At 51.4% G+C, this 17442-nt stretch overlaps 1 protein-coding gene and 1 long non-coding RNA gene across 3 annotated transcripts in view; one reads left to right on the forward strand and one right to left on the reverse strand.

The window, feature by feature from the left end:
- LOC118550951 (uncharacterized) overlaps positions 1-2007 on the reverse strand; it is a 360365-nt gene extending 358358 nt beyond the window's left edge. The window contains exon 1 of the long non-coding RNA XR_013445824.1: positions 1852-2007. This is a non-coding gene — a long non-coding RNA (uncharacterized LOC118550951). The remainder of the gene's footprint in view (positions 1-1851) is intronic.
- Positions 2008-2175: 168 nt separating this feature from the next.
- Positions 2176-16139, forward strand: SPRY4 (sprouty RTK signaling antagonist 4). Of its 2 annotated transcripts, XM_036116418.2 has the most exons (3): positions 2176-2366; positions 4232-4333; positions 11471-16139. In XM_036116418.2, exon 3 carries the CDS (start codon positions 11518-11520, stop codon positions 12415-12417), a length of 900 nt encoding a protein of 299 aa, XP_035972311.1. In that variant the 5' UTR covers positions 2176-2366; positions 4232-4333; positions 11471-11517; the 3' UTR covers positions 12418-16139. The 2 variants fall into 2 exon arrangements, with proteins under 2 accessions (XP_035972311.1, XP_035972307.1); XM_036116414.2 differs by lacking the exon at positions 4232-4333 and having other exon boundaries at positions 2178-2366.
- The last annotated feature ends 1303 nt before the right edge of the window (positions 16140-17442 follow it).

Genomic DNA, 17442 nt, shown 5'->3' on the forward strand with positions numbered 1-17442 from the left:
TAAAGGAAACAGAACAGCAAACACACACTACCACCACCATCTTGCTTTCCTTTGATAGTTTAGGAAGGATGTATTTACTGCCATCCTTTTAATTGTTCAAGCAAGTCCCAGAGTGAGCACTGGCTGCAAAATTACTACTCCAACTTCCCTTGTTTAATGTGCTTAAATGACTTAACAAAAGAACAGGTTTTGGGTTTGTGATGCCAAGAAGGGGTGGTAGCAAAGTAGAGAGAGTTAGGTTGCAAAGATCTGGAAAATCAGCTCTACATTTACTAGATCTTCCATTGAGCAGGTATAGGACTCTTGCCCTCAATTTCTTTCTACCTCTGACAAATGGGAATAATGATACTGAATTCAAGACCAGCAAAGGTCATCCTAAACAACTGTACTAGTAAAGAGTTTTTCTTTTGGCTTTAAGTAAGGTCTTAGCCTTGAAAGACTGTGGTCCTCTAGGGGAGGGGGGCGTTCTGCCCCCAAGAGCTAAGTAAGGAAATCACATTGCAAAAGTACCTCTGAGTAGCAAGAAGACATTTTAGACTGAGACTCTGTGACCCCGAGTCCTGGTCTGGGTTTGCAAAATGTCCCTTCACGGCCCATCTCCAGAGCCCCAGACCCAGCTCCAGCCCAAGGCCAGACCTCTGACCTGGACTGGAAGCCTTTCATTGGCTCCTCGGCAGCCAAGCGCAGTCCTTCGGTGGTGTAGAAAAAGACAGCTCACAACCTCGCGGTCAAGCCAGAACACCAGCAAGACAAACTTACGGGGGATTCAGGCCCTGGCCTAGCTCTTATTCAGGCATCAAAGCCATCCACATCCCCTCCGCGCCCCCCCCCCCCCAACTCTCCTCCCCTCCCAGGCTACAGTCTCCTCGGTTCCTGGGCGGAGCTGGGCCTGCTGCTGTTGTGAGGGCTCCCAGCCTTCCCGGAGTCAGGCCTAATGGCGGGGGCTTTTCTTTTCAACAGCCTGGGCTGATGCGATACCCCCCACCCCACGCAGCATCATTAACTGCAAAGAAAGGATCCCTGGCCCTTTCCATTTCCTCTGCGGCTCCAGTACCCTGTTGTTATTTAATCCCAAGGCCACTCCCGCAGCATCCTCTGCTAGGCCGACTCCACCCATCCACCTGGCTAATTCTGGGCTGTTCCCGCTTCCCCGGAGGGTAGCTGATGGGGGTGAGTGGAGATAGGCTCCCACCGCAGCAAAGGGCCGTGGCCTTCGGTGGACAGAGGCTCCTCAGGCCCGCGTCCCGTGAGAGTTGGGAAACGCAAAGGGGTGCAGAGGGGAGCAGCTAGTCTGGGCAGCCTAGGGCGGGCAGGAGCCAAGGCACTGAGGACACTACACTGGGGTATGGCGGGGGGTAAGTGGCGCTGTGAGGCTAGAGCCCGGCCTCTAGCTGAGCTGCCAGCGTCGGCCCGGGGACAGGGGGTACTGGAGATGGAAGAGGCCTAGGCCCTGTCGCTGTCCACACCCAAGAAATGGTGGAGTGGGGGTGGGGTGGTCTGTACTCCCTCAAGGAAGAATCAGTCTTAGGAATGGAACCAGATTCATTCAAGCAACCCCCACAATGCCCTTCCTTGCTATGGACATTTGACATTTTCTTAATTTTTGGTAAGCGCAGCTTCAAGACCCCTCCCCCCGACGCCCCTAGGCTAGAGAAAGATAAGGACCACCGTAGGGGTCTTCCCGTATCCCGCCCCGCCCCCCACCCCTGCGGCGGGTCGAGATCCCTAGATCTAGCTGAGTCCTCCCCACCCAGCACTCGACCCAGGATTCAGAGGCTGCAGTGCCCCCCGCCCCCCAACGACACTGACGGTTCCTGCCCAGGCCCGCAGTGGCGTGAAGGTGGCCTTTACCTCCTCTCGCAGGCTGGGAGGGGGTACAGCCCGCGCAGCTGAGCCAGCTGCAGCAGTCGCCGCCGCCCTCCATTCATTAAAAAAAAAAAAAAAAAGACAACAACAACCTCCACCCCTTTTTGTAAAAGAACGACGGCCTCTGGAGGAGCTAGAGTCAGCCCCAGCAATCAGGGGTTAAGTTCTTTTCCGGCCCCCCATTCATAAAAAAAGGACCGCGGCGCATGCGCGCGCGGGGTCTCTTGTGCCCACCCATTCATAGAATCGTGAACGGAGCGCGTGCGCACTGGAGCTCCCTTCCCTCCCATTCATAAAAAAGCCATTTTCCCAGGCAGTGGTTGCAACACCGCCGCGGAGGCAGCGAGAGGAGCTGACAGCGCGGAGCTGGCCCTGCGGTGCGCAAGGAGTCCTATCGGTTTCTCCCGCCGACGTCTGCGTGAACAGCGGCGTCTGACCCGCCCGGGTTCGGGGATTTACACAGGCGTGGAGCAATGCTTGTGGTTCTGCGGCTCCTCAAAGTAAGTCCCTGGCCGGTTTCGGGATCCGAAAGTACCCCCTCTGAGTCGCGACACGACTCCCCCTCCGGCTGGGGCAAATGGTGCGCTATTTCTAAGCGCGCCTCAGTGTTCCTTCCCTCTCCCTGCGCCTCTTCGAGCTGCTGCGGTGTGCCGCAGCTCCCTGACGCCTTCGGCTGGGCCGGCACGGCGCCGGGGGTGTTCACAGCCTGGCACCGGAGTTTCCGACCCCGGGGCACTGCCAAGCCCGACTTCCCCACTCTGCGACTCAGAAAGCCCCGTGCGTGTCCCGGGAGTTTGCTTCTGGCCTGGTTTCTTTTCTCCTGCCACCACCCGCCTCGAGCGTTGGAATGGGAGGCTCTGGGCTCGGTCAGGAGCCACCTCTTGGGTCCGGCGGGCGCTCTTGCCCTGGGCGGCTTGCCCACCCCGGGCTCCGTGCCCACGGTGCCAGCTCTGCCCAGATCTCCCCAGCCCACTGGAGCGGCCTATGCTCGACGTAGGTTTTTCTTTTCCCTTCGGAGCCGTGACGGACTGGGTTTTCTACCCTTCTGCCTCCTCCTCGATGGTCAGCACCGAGATGGCTCGGGACTGGGCATTTCTGCTCCCTCTCTTTGGCGAGGCCGTCTGACCTTTGATCTGCTGCTGCATTTTATGCTGTGCATGCCTTGCAGTTGTCTTTCCCTTCCCCGGCCTCTGCAGGGCCAGAGGCCCCTCGGCCTCCTCGTGCCTCCCTTCTCCGGGCACCGAGCCGTGCCGGGCCCCGGGGCCGGGCCGCGCTGGGGCTGTGGTGGGGGCTGAAGGTGCGTTTACATAACGCCGGGCGTGTGGGAGCTGGAGAAAGAGGTTGCATGCGTAGGAGAGATAAGGTTCCCGCTTTCCCTCCTTCTTGGTAGTACCAGGTTGACATCACCGAGAAGAGAGAAATAGAGAGACGGTACGTTCTGAAAATTCTGACTCTCCAAGGCCAAAGGGGCAAAGAAGGGGGGCAAAGGCGGGTTTGGGCATCCAGGGCAGCTGGAGGTTGGCTTCATCACTGGGGCCAGGGCTGTGCCCAGTTCCCCCTCTATGCAGACGATCAAAAAGCATTTAGACAGTAGCTGCTCTTGTGCAAGAAGACGATTTCTCAATTCTCTTTGATTGGGGCTGGGGGTTGTGGGCAGAGAAGGCAAGAGAGACGAAAATGGTTGCATGACTTGACGGCTGAGTGACGGCCAGAGAAGCAAACTGAGCCGGTGGGGCTGGATGGTGGTGATTAGAGGGGAGAGCTACTGGCTGCCTCATTCACCAGCTGCTGGATGGGCGTCCATGTTGCCAAGGCTGGGTGAGGGCAGGAGGCTGCGTTCTGGCGCACTGAGTCTCCGGGAACCCCCAAGCATGGTTAGCGTTGAAAGGAAAGGTGTGGGTTCAGTGGGGTGCCCAGATCCAGTGGGAACCCCCACTTTACTGCCTCCAAATCAGTGGTGTGATTCTCCCGTTTGGGGAGGGGCAGGAGCAAGTGCATGCCTGTCTGGTTAGCTGACCGAGGCTCTCCAATCTTTCTGATGAGCCTCTCGGGCATACAAAGCTGGAAGGTGAAGGCCTAGAGCATTTAGGAAATACGGCCTTATCAATCTCTTAATAAGCTCAGTCTGGCCTGCGGCCCTACCCAATATTGCACTGGTGATTTCACAATGTTTAGAGTTCTCTGGATCTTCACATGAATGGAGCATAAACATCTGAATTGTTCAGTTTTTTTTCCTTTAGTCTGTGGGTGTGGGGTGGACTAGGAAAGGGAAGGCTGCAGTAGACTCCTTTAGCTCTGTTTCAGCAGAAGGGTGGGAAAGATGTAGACTTGTCCAGTGTGAAATCTAGTTTCCTCTCTTTGCCAGACCTTGGGAGCAACCTCACTTGCCAGCAGGCTTCAGACAAATCCATTAATGTGAGCAGTGCACACAATGACCAACTGAGATGCTACGTTTGGCCAGTACCTGGTAGGAGGCATTTTGATGGCATATTTCTGAAATATCCATGATGGACAAATGTTGGTCAGTTAGGGTGAGGAAGACTTTCATAAGACATCTCTTATTTTCCTTTTTTAGATTCTGAACCCAGGAGTCATTCCTCTTTTTGTGGAGTGGAAATCCTCCTCATTCCCACGACCTTTTCCAGATTACCATCATTTTGAAATGACAACATTTCCTTAAAGCTTTGGTTAGGCTTGGTGGGAGGAGACAGAACACATAGACTAGAATGATTCCTGGCTAAGCAGGACAGAAACTGGTGATCATTTGGAGCTTACAGATGCCATTTTTGTTTTAATCCTTCCAGAATAGGTATTCCACCCTCTGTCCAGCATATTTACTCACTCCTCCATCTCCATCCCCACCCCCTGACTCCCACTCTGGTAAACCTGACTGACTTAGTCTTTACCCACAGGTGTGGCTGACTTGAATAACAAATGAAGGCAGCCTTTCAAAGCAAAATTTGAAAGTGAGTGATTCAAAAATAAAGGGAGGAAAAAACACTCATTAACACCTTCAGAAGTGGCCCTTGAAGGGGTACTGCTCTGCGGTTTGATACTTTGGGATAACACATGGGGACTTCCGCATCCAGTTCCTGATGCTAGCCCCTTGGTGTGACATCTTCTAGCCCCAAGTGTGGGGCCCCCACAAGCATTTTTCTTTCCTCAGGCCATCCTCTTGGGTAGGACCTAGATGTTTGTACCAAGGAGGTTTGGAAAGGAGCCCCCTTTCTTTAGTCAGAGAAGTTCAGTGTTCTTAGAGCGTTAAGGCATTTAATCTGGTTCTGACTCCAGAGTGCCTGTCACGTTGCCGCTTCGGAGTTGGAAGTTCCCCTGTGAGGAAAACTTCAAGGAGTCTTGCACAAAGCTGGATTTAGGGACACGGTTGAAAAATTTGGATTTGGGATGTAGATATGAAAGTGTTCTTAAGGAAAGGGCGAATGGCAAGAGTGGAAAGGTCCCATCTCAGGGCAAAGCTGGATCTCCCTGATAGAAGGGAAAGCAGTGACCTGTTGGAATGTATTTTTGGTCTTTCAAAAGAGCCAGAGGAAAAAGGTGATGAAGAGCGACATACAGAAAACTATTACTCCTTTCAGACCAAGCTAGGGGCCAGATGAGTAGCTAGGAAACCTGCTAAGTTTGGGCCTTAGTCTCTCCATCTGCAGAGTCGGGGAGGGGCGAAGGAAAGAAACTTCCCAAGGGGGCTGGGCTGGGCTGGGCACCTCAATGAGGACCTGGTTCTAAGGGAGCCACTTCCTACACAGGAGTTGCATGAGGTTAGAATATGGGGTATTCTTGGCTCTCGGGGGTCTGGGGCCACCCTGCGGATCGGACAGCTGACAAGGCTGGGAATGTATCCGGGACATGTGGCTGGATTTAAGAGGCTCCACCATTCAGCTGTAATCGTGATTGTTCTTTCCAAGGACAGTCAGTGGAGGAAGCAAGGGCACTGGGGAGGGAGCACAGATGTGCTGGATCTAGTGGAGAAGGGAAGAGGCCCTTCTGGGGCAGGTGGCCATTTACAGAAGAGTGGCTTCCCTTGTCCGGTAGTCTTTCTTTTTCTGGTTGAGAGAAGGGGGCAGTCATCTGCTGCCCCATCCCAGGAGTAAACTAAAATCTATTATTAGGAATCTATTATTGGAATCTCTTAGAAATCTCTGGTGGAGGGTGGTGAGACAAATTATCTTGGTGTCAGTGAGCGGGGCCCCTCCAAACTTTGATGTGGGCCAGGAGTTCCCAAACTGTGATTTCTAGTATCTCTTTAAGGGGATCTGAGCAGATAAACAATGAAACCAACATTTAAAGCCAGGTAGAACAGCCCAGAGCCAAGTACAGCAAGACCCTTCCCGCTAGTCCTTATGCTGGGGCTTTGGCGCTCAGCTGACTGGTTGTGGATGAGGAAGAGGAGAGGGTTGGGAACTGCTAGCTGGTAATGGGACAAAGGGATGAGAAGCAGCTGCTTTCTTTTGTGATCTCTAACGGATTATGGCCAGAGGTGAGCTCCTTAGTGCTGGTGCTGGAGAGGGGTGGGATTCTCTGACAAATCCAGCTGCATCAATGCTTTGTTCTCTGCAGAGATGCAGAGATGGTCTTCCTCAGTGGGGTGTAGGGAAGGCAGGTCCCTGGCTTTCCTCACCACCACCGCCCCCCCCCCCCCCCGCCAAAACACCTTTTAAAGTCTTTTTGAAGCAATAAGTCATTATTTGGTTGGAGTTTAATTAACTAAACTGGGCTGTTGTCACAAAGAACCAAGTGGTACTGGGGGGCGGGATCCCTGGCAGCCTAGAGACCTTGTCTTCTGAACTGATAAAAGGGTTAAACAACCCTTTTCCTGGGAGGACCTGCCGAGACTGAATGGAGCAGTGCAGAAATGGCCCATTCATTCAGAGCCTCTTGCCAGTCTGTCATGTGCTGACCTCTAGGTTTGAAAGCACAGCTGTCAGGTTTTCCAAGTATTTCCCAACTTCTCTTCCCAGGGTAAGTCAAGGGGAAGAGGTGGGTGGGTGGCGTGGACCTTTAACACACCCCTTGATTCTTTTCAGCCTGCCCACCTTGTGAGGTCTGCATCCTGACGCTCAGCCCCTCCCACAGGTACACAGGCCACAGACCACAGACCGCCAAGTGGCAAAGACACGAGTGTATGTGCTCTGGGCTTTGCGATATCCTGCTGATTCAGTATTCTAGGACTGGCTTCTGGCTCCCTCTTACTCAAGCCCCTCCCTCCCTTCCCCACAGACCTGGAACAGAAAGCCCCATCTGAGAATGTGCCCTAGGGACCCTTAAGTTCAGCTTTGTAGGAGAGAGGAGAGGGAATTCCCTCCCATGTCAGGACTTACTTTAAGAGACTGCTTTGTGGTGAGATCCTACAAGTGAGACTTTAAAAAAAAAAAAAAAAACCTAAAAATGAACACACTTAGTAAAGCAGCGGTGTATGAGGTGACAGAAGGGATGGTAAAGAAAACTGAATTGGAAGCCAAGGTAACTTGAGCTCTGGGCCTTCCTGTAATGACAGATTTCAACACCCCCCCCCCCCTCCGCCGCCAGCCTCCACTCTGCACGGTGAGAATTCCCTCAACGGGGGCGGTGGGGGGCGCAATCTGATGTAACCCCTGTCTGGCTTCATTTCCCTGCTGGTTTGGTTAAGAGCCCCGTGAATGGCCTGATGAGGCTCCCTGAGGGCTGGTGGCAGACTGGGAAGACTAGTAGAGTTCTTGGCGGTGAAAGTGATCGGGGCTTTCCTGCCTTCACGTGAATACCCAGACGTTACTGTAAGTCAGGACTGTGGGGTTGAGGTGGCAGGCTCTGGAGCCTTTGCTGTCTGGGTTCGAATCGTGACCTAATCACTTAGCCGCATTATGACCCTTTGTTCTTCATTTCTTCCTTGCAAAATGGGTGTTACTCTCCAAGGTGATGGTGTGAGGATTAAATGAGAAAATCGCTGAGGGCTTAGCACAGACAGCCTGACACGAAGATATGTTTCATAAATATTAGCTGCTTCCACAATTATTATTATTTATTATGAGAAGTTGGGAGTGGAGGTAAAAGTTTCCTTTCCTTATGCTAATCCATAATAATGCCACCTAAAACTCGATAGTGGTGCTTCTCTGACTAAGTGGAGTGCTGGCTTTGTTTCTCTGTCCACAGTCTTCCAAATTGGCCATCAGTCTTCCAAAGAGCCTAAATGAGGCAAAGCCTCCTCTCCCCTATTTATATTATAAATCTCTTCCTTCCTTGCAGGGGAAGCAGAGTACATATTAAACTGCACTTAAGTTCCTCAGCATTGCTTAGGCTGGAGGCAGGGTGTGTCCCAGTGAGTAGAGATTGATCTTCTAAACCAACTGAGGGTTGGGGTTTTTTTTGAGACCTCATTTAGCTATGCTGAGGGGTTATCAAACAGGCTGCTCAGGAAGTAGTTTTTCTCGGTCAGCCGAATGAATTCTACCCTCCTGTGGAAGTCCCCGCTAATGGGGCGGTAAGGCAGTGAGGCTGGCGGAGGGTTTTGAGCACAGCAGCTCTGAGCCAGCCACTGGTTTTTGCTGAGCTGGTGGCCGGAAGGAATCCGACATCAGGGTTATGATAGGGAAGATGCATTTTGGAATATGCCTGCTGGAGCCCTCTTGGATGGAGTATGTCCCAGGAGAGCTGAGTCATCATGGACCAAGCTCCCACCCCCATGTCTGGCCCCAACTCTAAGTCCAGATGTTGACAGCTACCTCTGGAGGGTGATGGGAGCCTGCTAAGGCCAACATCCCATTGCCTGCAGGCTCTGCGCCCACCCTGGCATCCTGGTGGGAATTTTCCATGCATGTGCCTTCTGATTCCAGGGCCTGTTAAAGTCCTTGAGCATTGCCCATGCCTTTTGTTTTACCCCCCCAAAAATGTGGCTGTTTTGAAGAATCCCAGGAATAGAACTGGAGGAAGAAGAGTGGATAATTTTCTTCTTTCCCCTTACTTTTTCCAACAGCATGGCAAGTCGCTATCCTAGTCCTAAGAGACAAAAGCCCAACTACATGGGATAAGACCCTGAGCAGTCATGACCCAGGCTTCTGGAATAAGGGAATCACGTTGTCTTTGTCTGGGGTAGGGGTTCAGGCTGAGACACCTCTTGGCTGGTGCCAGAGAGTCTCACGCTATGCCTCCGTCAGCATTTTCCCTTCTTGTGCCCAGTCACACCTTTTCCTCCAGGCAAAGTTCCTAATCTTCGTCTGTTGACCCTAAACCCATTTCTTTTGGAGCTTTGGAGCCCCTGCAAAGAATAAGTGGGCTAAGATAGCATTCCCTAAAGTTCTGCGCCACGGTTGGCTGGATCCTTGGAAAAACTCCTCTCCGTAGATGCATATTTGACATCACCCCCATCCAGCCCTGACCACAGGGTCCCTAGAAGAGGCTGCCTTGGTAAATGACCATTCTTGGTGGCGGAAGTGCCAGACACTTAAGGCTAATTCTGCTACAGGGAAGTCTGCCATTTGAAGAAGATGCTCTCCTTTCCTCTGGAGGGAGTGTGGAGACGGGAGGCAGGTGTTGCCATTAGGCAGACTTTGTCCCACATGAGAAAAACCGCACAGAAGTCCCGGCATCTTTTAAGTAGGTAGAGCATGGGAGCAAAGCCCCATGGGCATACGTGCCCTGTGCAAATGGGAAATATCAGTTGACTGAGCACTGAGGCTTATGGAAAAGACTTGATGCTTTTTTTGCATTTGCAGTATAGATGAAATACAGATGAGAACCCTGTCGTAAAAGTGGGTAAAGTTCCCTTTTATCCCCTTCGTGAACTCTGCATCTAGAGCTAGCTCTTTCTTTTAGACAGGTCAGAAAGCATTTATAGAAGCCCTTCCCCCAACAATTTCACCATTTCTGATCAAATATTGTTTCCAAGTAGGGGAGTATAAATGAGTTACCCTGAATGCCTGCCCCCCCCCCATTCCTCAGTGTAGACATTGATAAGTATGGATGAGTTAGTTACCTGGGGCAAGGTGTCATTCCCGTGATTGGAGTACTGGGATAGACCAACTGTGTACCCAGTCTGGAGGGGCAGGGGGTTAACTGGAAATGGAAACCTGTCAACCTCCGCCCTCTTCTTAGCATTACCTCTTAGGCCAGATGAACCTCACAGCAGAGGCACAGGGACCGCTCTCCTAATGAGAACATCATTAGCATCATGAAAAGGCATTTACCAAACTCCACCCCATAACACATTTATTCAGTGGTCTGTTCTTTTTTTTTTTAAGACCATTATCTTTCCCTTCTATCCGCACCTTGTTCTGTCTCACACCCCCACCCCCTAGTGGACTCTTCCCAGAGTCTAATCTTTCTCTTGGATTCCAAATTGTGTCCCCTTGGGCAGAGGTCTTGGCCTTCTGCTGCTATTTCTTTAAATTGATCTCCAGCTGAATTCCGAATGTAAAGGTCAGCAGGCGAGGAAATGGTACTTCTAATAGAAAACAATGTGCACTTTCTAAATTTGAACCAAGTCGTTTCCGCTCTTTGATTTAAGTGACTTCCTGGGGTTCCGTGTCAGGCACTGCAGTTGAATCTCTGGCGGGATTCCAACTTAAAATTGCACTCTCTTGGTGAAATTAGAAACTGATCCAGAGTTGGCTTAGCTATTCTAGTAAATAGCATTTAGGCTGAATGTTCAGCTCAGCATTTGGAAATGGGTGATGTGAGTGCCCCTCGAGAGGATTTCCCATCCAAGTTGTCAGAAGTGCTCCTAGCCAGGGGTTATTAGCCACTGGAGGTTGCTGCTCTTAGAAGTGGTGGTACTAAGTTAATATCCTGGATGTGCAGGCATCCCGTACAGCCCTTCCTTCTCTTGTGACTGTGTGAAATAAAGACTTGTTTATCCAGCTGATACACTCCATGGGAGCTTACAGGGGCTATCTGTCATGGTCACTACATCCTCAGCACAATGCCTGGCACACAGTCCTTTGGGTGTTCAGGAAATCTAAGCTGACGCTCTCTGGAATAGTGACAAGATTACTGGCAGGCAAGATGCTAGGTACTGGATAGCATTTTCTCATTTAATCCTCACAAGAACCCATTTTAGAGATGACAAAACTAAGGCATAAAGGTTACAGAACCTTATTTATGGCAACATTGCTAGGCAGGGGGTGAGAATTCAAACTTGGATCTGACTCCAGAGCCTGTGTTTATAACTAACACTGAGCTATCTATCTTAAAAATAGAGCATATTTCACAGCTGTTGCAAGAATGAGTTTGGTCGGGCTAGGTTTGAACTCCTGCTGAGTTCTGTTGATAGTTTTGTGTGCCTTTGGACAAGTTACTTTGAACCTTCGTTTTCTATAACTACAGAAGGGATAATCATAGTAGTTACGTTTTAGAGTGAAGCATCAATGACGTAATATATATGGTGCTTAGCAGAGTGTGTCGCTCATTAAGTGCTGAATAAGTGTTGTTTCTGCCACTCATTATTAATTGTTATTATTAATCATCTAAGCCTCCATGCTGGAGAGTCCACTCAGAGAATCCAGTTTCCATTTCATTTGTACTCCCGACTACCTGTTGGGGGGGGTGGGGGTGTTAACAGGCCAAGTACTGATGCCTGGAATCCACTCTTTCTTCCTTTTCCCCACCTCCCCCCACCCAGGGCCCCTAGAAGCCTGTTCCTCTGCACAGTCCAGGACCTCCAGCCCCATGGAGCCCCCGATCCCACAGAGCGCCCCCTTGACTCCCAGCTCAGTCATGGTCCAGCCCCTACTTGACAGCCGTATGCCCCACAGCCGCCTCCAGCACCCACTCACCATCCTCCCCATCGACCAGATGAAGACCAGCCACGTGGAGAACGACTACATAGACAACCCTGGCCTGGTGCCCCCTGTTGGCCCCAAGCGGACCCGGGGCGGGGCCCCAGAGTTGGCCCCGCCACCTGCCCGCTGTGACCAGGACGTCACCCACCACTGGATCTCCTTCAGCGGGCGCCCCAGCTCTGTCAGCAGCAGCAGCAGCACGTCCTCTGACCAGCGGCTCTTAGACCACATGGCACCGCCGCCCGTGGCTGATCAGGCCTCCCCGAGGGCTGTGCGCATCCAGCCCAAGGTGGTCCACTGCAAGCCCCTGGACCTCAAGGGCCCGGCGGTGCCCCCTGAGCTGGACAAGCACTTCTTGCTGTGCGAGGCCTGCGGGAAGTGTAAGTGCAAGGAGTGCGCATCCCCCCGGACACTGCCCTCCTGCTGGGTCTGCAACCAGGAATGCCTGTGCTCGGCCCAGACCCTGGTCAACTACGGCACCTGCATGTGCCTGGTGCAAGGCGTCTTCTACCACTGCACCAACGAGGACGACGAGGGCTCGTGCGCCGACCACCCGTGCTCCTGCTCGCGCTCAAACTGCTGCGCCCGCTGGTCCTTCATGGGCGCCCTGTCCCTGGTGCTGCCATGCCTGCTCTGCTACCTGCCGGCCACCGGCTGCGTGAAGCTGGCCCAGCGCGCCTACGACCGCCTGCGCCGCCCTGGGTGCCGCTGCAAGCACACGAACAGCGTCATCTGCAAGGCGGCCGCCGGGGACGCCAAGGCCAGCAGACCCGACAAGCCCTTCTGACACTTGGGGTCAAAGCCCCCGCGCTCCCCCTGAAAACCTGGTTCCCTTCTGACACCTGAGAAGACCACAGCGAGGCCGGAGGTTTTAGTGTCCCGAGGCTGACCTTGCCGGGCTGCCCACTCCCCACCCTCCGCTTCGGAAGCCGTGGGGACCACCAGTGCCCGCCCTCTCGCCCTCTCTTCCCCGAAGGGATGAAGAAGCACTTCGAGTTGTGTTTCGGTTTTCTTTTTCCGGGCCCTGGAACTCTGTGGCAGGGGCGTGGTGTGGCGGGGGATGGGGGGCGTTCTTTTTCAGAAGACCCAACACAGATGCGGGCACATATCCGGAAGTTGCAGCTGCTTGAACCGCCTTCCCGGTCCCTCCTCCCCCCCACCCCACCCCCCCGCCCGCCCTCCCTTCCGTTCTCTTTGGCTGCCGGGAAGGAATCATTAACTGCGGGACCAGGGGACCTTTGAAGAAGACCCTTGGAACCCTGACGTTCATACTGCTCCTCCCCCCCCAACCCCAGGTTGCCCCAACACCCTGGGGAAGGCGAAGACCCTGGCAATCCCTGTTGTATATACTTGGGACCCCCCTCCGAGCAGGGGCTCATTCCCCACTCTGCCTCCCTGGAGCTGCAAATGGATTTAGGAGCCACTACACCGTGCAGTTCTCCCTTCCAGCTTCATCACTAACTCTCGGGGGTGTTCCGCCCATAACACCGTCCTTCGGTTCTTACCGAGTCACAGACTCACCTGCCACTACGTGCCCCGAGTTCTCTCTACCCAGATCCTTTCCAGAAATTTTATGGGTAGAGAAACAGGGGCGGCACACGCGAGACCAAATATCATTTTGCCAATGAGTCTGAGGCTGTGGTCTCTGGATCCAGTCATTATGTTTTTATAGAACAATTAAACCAGATGCTATAACGGTGTTTAAAAAAAAAAAAAATGAAACACTTGCTTCCTTTTGGGCCACCCCCCAGGAAGGGCTGATTTCAAAATCTGGGGGGCGAGCAACCTCAAGGAACACAATCCCCCTTCCCACCAAGAAGAGGATTTTAACAGCAAAGAAGAGAGGCAACACCTGTTGGCAGAGTGACAGAGCCAAGCTGGGTGTGGGTTCCTTCTCTTCTGAGTCTGCTGCTTGCTGTCATAGCCTTTTGTGTACAGTGATGTGTCTGTATCTTTAATGTAAATAGACAGATGATGAAAAAAGAGTCTATTTTAGTGTTAGGAAGCCCTGGCGGGGAGTAAGAGCAAGGGGGGTGGGAATTCTCCAGGGGCTTCTTGGGATTGAGCCCTGCTTCTGTGTGTGGCCACACCGCCCGCCCCCTCCCAGCAGCCCCCAAAGACGTAGCAACTCTTTCTCTCAAGGTGCTAAAGGACTCAAAGTGCAGCACGTCCAGTGGGTAGGTACTTGTTGCATGCAAAAGCTATATTGTGTCTGGTCCTTCCTCCCCAGCTGTTGTGCAGGGGTTTTTGCCTCATGTGATATTCTGTGTGTCGTCCCACCCCCATGAGAGGAGGTGGCCTGGGTCAGAAAAGCTACCCCAGGTGAAACTGGAAGTGTATTAGGCAGACCTTGCATAGCATTTCCAGTTTGTTCTGTAGGAACAGAACTGCCTCCAGGGCGGAGGCAAAGAGGCAGGTAGCTGTGATTGGCATGCACCCAATGCTCAAGGACTTTTTTTTTTTTCCTTCTTGAAGACTAGTAACATCTTATGATTTAGAATAAGTTAATCGTAACCGTAGGTATTTATTGATTGGAGGAAAGGAGGGGAGGGTCTTATTATTTTAGGCTTTATTTATATAACATTTGCTAGCTTGTAAAAAGTATGAAATATTGCATCTGCATTTTTCTAAGGCTGATTCATGTAGCTACCCTTGCCATAGTCGTGATGGATGTATGGATGTTCTTGCACAAATAGGAGGGAATGGTAGGAAAAACACATTCAGCCAACCACTTATTCTAATTGAATGTATCAGATGTGTACTGAAGGGGCTGGAGATGTTTTCCTCAGAATAGGCGTGCAGAGGTTACCCCCAAAATGAAGGGCACGCGTCCACTCTTGGCAAGGCTTCAGAACTTTTCCCAGGGCCCCTCTCAAATGTCTCCATGGGAAACTTGACCTAGTGGCAAGTTGCACTTTGGTGATCTTGGTGTTCTACACACCCGTTCTGTGGAGAATTGATTTACATAAGCTGTGTACACACACACACACACACACACACACACACACACACACACTACACACCTACCCCACCGACCCTCTATCTACACAGAACCTGTTTCCTGACAAACAGCCTCCTGACCCCTGATGAACCCTGACTTTGTGTACATAGTTGTAAACACGGATTTTTCTGGTTTGGGTTTTCTTTTTTCTTTTTTTCTTCCCCCTGTTTTGCCTTGTTCTTTTTGGTTTGCATTTAACCTGCTAGATGGATGTGTGCCGAGCTCCCGGTGTCCCCTGTGCTCAGTGGTAAAGGGAAGCAGTGAAGCAGCTCTGGTTCTCCCAGCTCTGTTGCAGGGCAAGCCCTCAGCATGTTTTTCTCAGCTTCTTGGCAAAACAACAAAACTGGCTTGCCCGTGGGTCCTGGGGGCCAGTCAAGGGCCACTGAGGGACTGAACTCTCAGAAACACGACACATTTCTCTGGGTGCTCTGGCTGATTGTGTTTCCATCGGCAATAGCTTGCTTGGCTGGATTATGCCTCATTTTAACCTTTTTTTTTTTTTTTTTTTTTTTTAAAGAGCCAGCTGGTTCCCACTTCTGTTCAGCCTGGGGTGGGTGGTGGTTCTGCCTGGAACTGGGGGTAGGGTCCACAAGCCTGGGTCCAGGACACATGTCCCAGTAGGCCGTGGCTGCTCCCACCCTGAGGGTGGGTTTGTGAAGGCCCAACACTCCAAGAAGCACCCTGAGAACTGGCTCTAGAATAGCCCAAGATCTTCCGGATGGATGTCGGGGTGCAACCAAGGCTTCTCACAGTCCCTTGCTGGAAGGAGGTGAAGACCAATCCCCGCTGCTGGTATGGGCCCCTTCACAGCCAACAGAAGTGAAAGACCTTCATGTGACACGTCTAGTTCTTCAGCGCTGTGGAGTCTGCGTGGGTCCCCAATGTACATTGAGTGGGGCCCAGTTAGATAATGACTGGCCCAAGTTTGCACAACATGGAAGGTATTGGGAGCAAACACCCCGTTTCCATCACCTCGAAGCTTCATAGTCTCCCCCGCTGCCCCAGGAAATGGCTGATGGGGTCGGGGCAGCATGACTTTGCACTGTACAATTCACTAGGGCATCTCCCAAGCTTCACCGGCCTTCTGGTTCATGCCTTCGGTAAGCATTTCCATGCCCTCTGCTTACTGTGACAGTTGATGACAAATCTTGCGCTGCCATGTTTGCTGTGGGTAACTCCGTGTGGTGTCTGTCCTACCTTGCTTTCTCTTCTCACTGCCCCACAGTTTGGTTTTGTGTTACAAACAGAAAAGGCTGTTCCGAGGTTCCCACCCCACCACATTCCTCCTTCCTGTTCCCTCTTCACTGTAGCCCCTTCTCACCCCACATCAAAAGTTACCACAGAAGGTTTCCTTTGTATAGAATATTTATTTTGAAGCTCTATTTTAATAGTATTTATTTTAGAAAGTCTACTATTGTAAGAGTTCTTCTGTTTGTGAAGAAAAAAACAAGTTAAAAACTGAATGTACTGATCTAGAAAATATATATAAATATATATTGTTAAATATACACAGGACTGCCGTTTCTCGTGTGTTTGTGTTCACACCCCAACACCCTCAGCCAACAAGACTCTGAATTTGTCAGAGTTTGTCATCACGTGGGAATGCGTACCCCAGCTCTGGCAGGACAAAGGGGCAGAGAGGGGGCTCTTTGTGCCAGAACAGTCCCTCGTTCTGCCTCTAGGACACACTGATAACCACTGGAGGTGAGCTTCCCTTTCTTATCTAGCTGAATTCTGCCAGGTGCCGCCACCTCTTCCCTACACAGGTGTGTATTTGTAACAGATGACAAACCTCAGGGAGGCAGAGGAGGTGGCAAAGGGTCATCTGACCTGTCCAGTTTAGAAAAATTGTGCAATTCTCTCCTTTTGGTAAGCCCTGGTGCCCCCAAAGCAGATCTCAATGCACACAGACACATACAATGCTTTGAGAAGGCAAACAGAAAACCTTTGGTGGTTTTCTTATTTTCACCAGATTGGTGGATATTGTACAAAAGCAATTCCTTTGACTAAGTCTCCCATTTAATGCCTTGCCTTTGCCCTTCTAATGCACCTTCTATGTGTTTCCTCTGTCCCCACCCCATCCCCTCAAAAAAAAAAACAAAACTGGTAGAGACCTGGCCACTTCTCACTTTATGTACCTGGGGGAACTTTTTTTATTTTGAACATGTGAACACCTGCCTCTTGTTTTCTGAAAGAAAAGGAGTTGAGTGATTTTTTTTTTTTCTGTTGCCATTAAGCACGGGCACACAGGCAACAATGATGGGCGAGGGGGCCTGGAGGGGAGGAAGAGAAGGAGCTCGGAGTCCAGTTCTGGTTTTCTCTGGAGTCATCAATTTCTGGCATCTTCCAATTCTTGGTTAAAGTCTCAGGTTCCTCTTGAGATAGCTAAGCCCATTCCAAGGACCCTCTGGTCAATGCCAAAGAAGGCACAAAGGATGTTTGTCCTCAGCGTGGTCCTGTCTGCTCTAGAATTTTAAGAATAAAGATAGGCTCCCATTCCCAAATGGATGGATGAAGAGTAATTTGTACTCTGAAGTCTTCCTGTGCTGACAAGGTAAGTGTCACACTGCTGATGCTTTTCTTTCTAATCCCCTCAGTCCCAGTTGCTGTATATCAGGCTTTGATTCAGCCTTGGATTTCCTGATGCTTGGCCTGACCCTGGTTTTGCTTGGTCTCTCATATTCAGAGATGAAAAATAACAAAAACCTATGCAGGGTGCTGGGTGCTTAGAATCTCACTAATCCAAGTGCTGTTTAAACAAACATGCACTGGTTTTTTAAAAACTCGATGTCCAGAGAAAACGTTCCACAT

Source organism: Halichoerus grypus, chromosome 2, assembly GCF_964656455.1.
Source record: "Halichoerus grypus chromosome 2, mHalGry1.hap1.1, whole genome shotgun sequence".
Lineage (NCBI taxonomy): Eukaryota > Metazoa > Chordata > Mammalia > Carnivora > Phocidae > Halichoerus > Halichoerus grypus.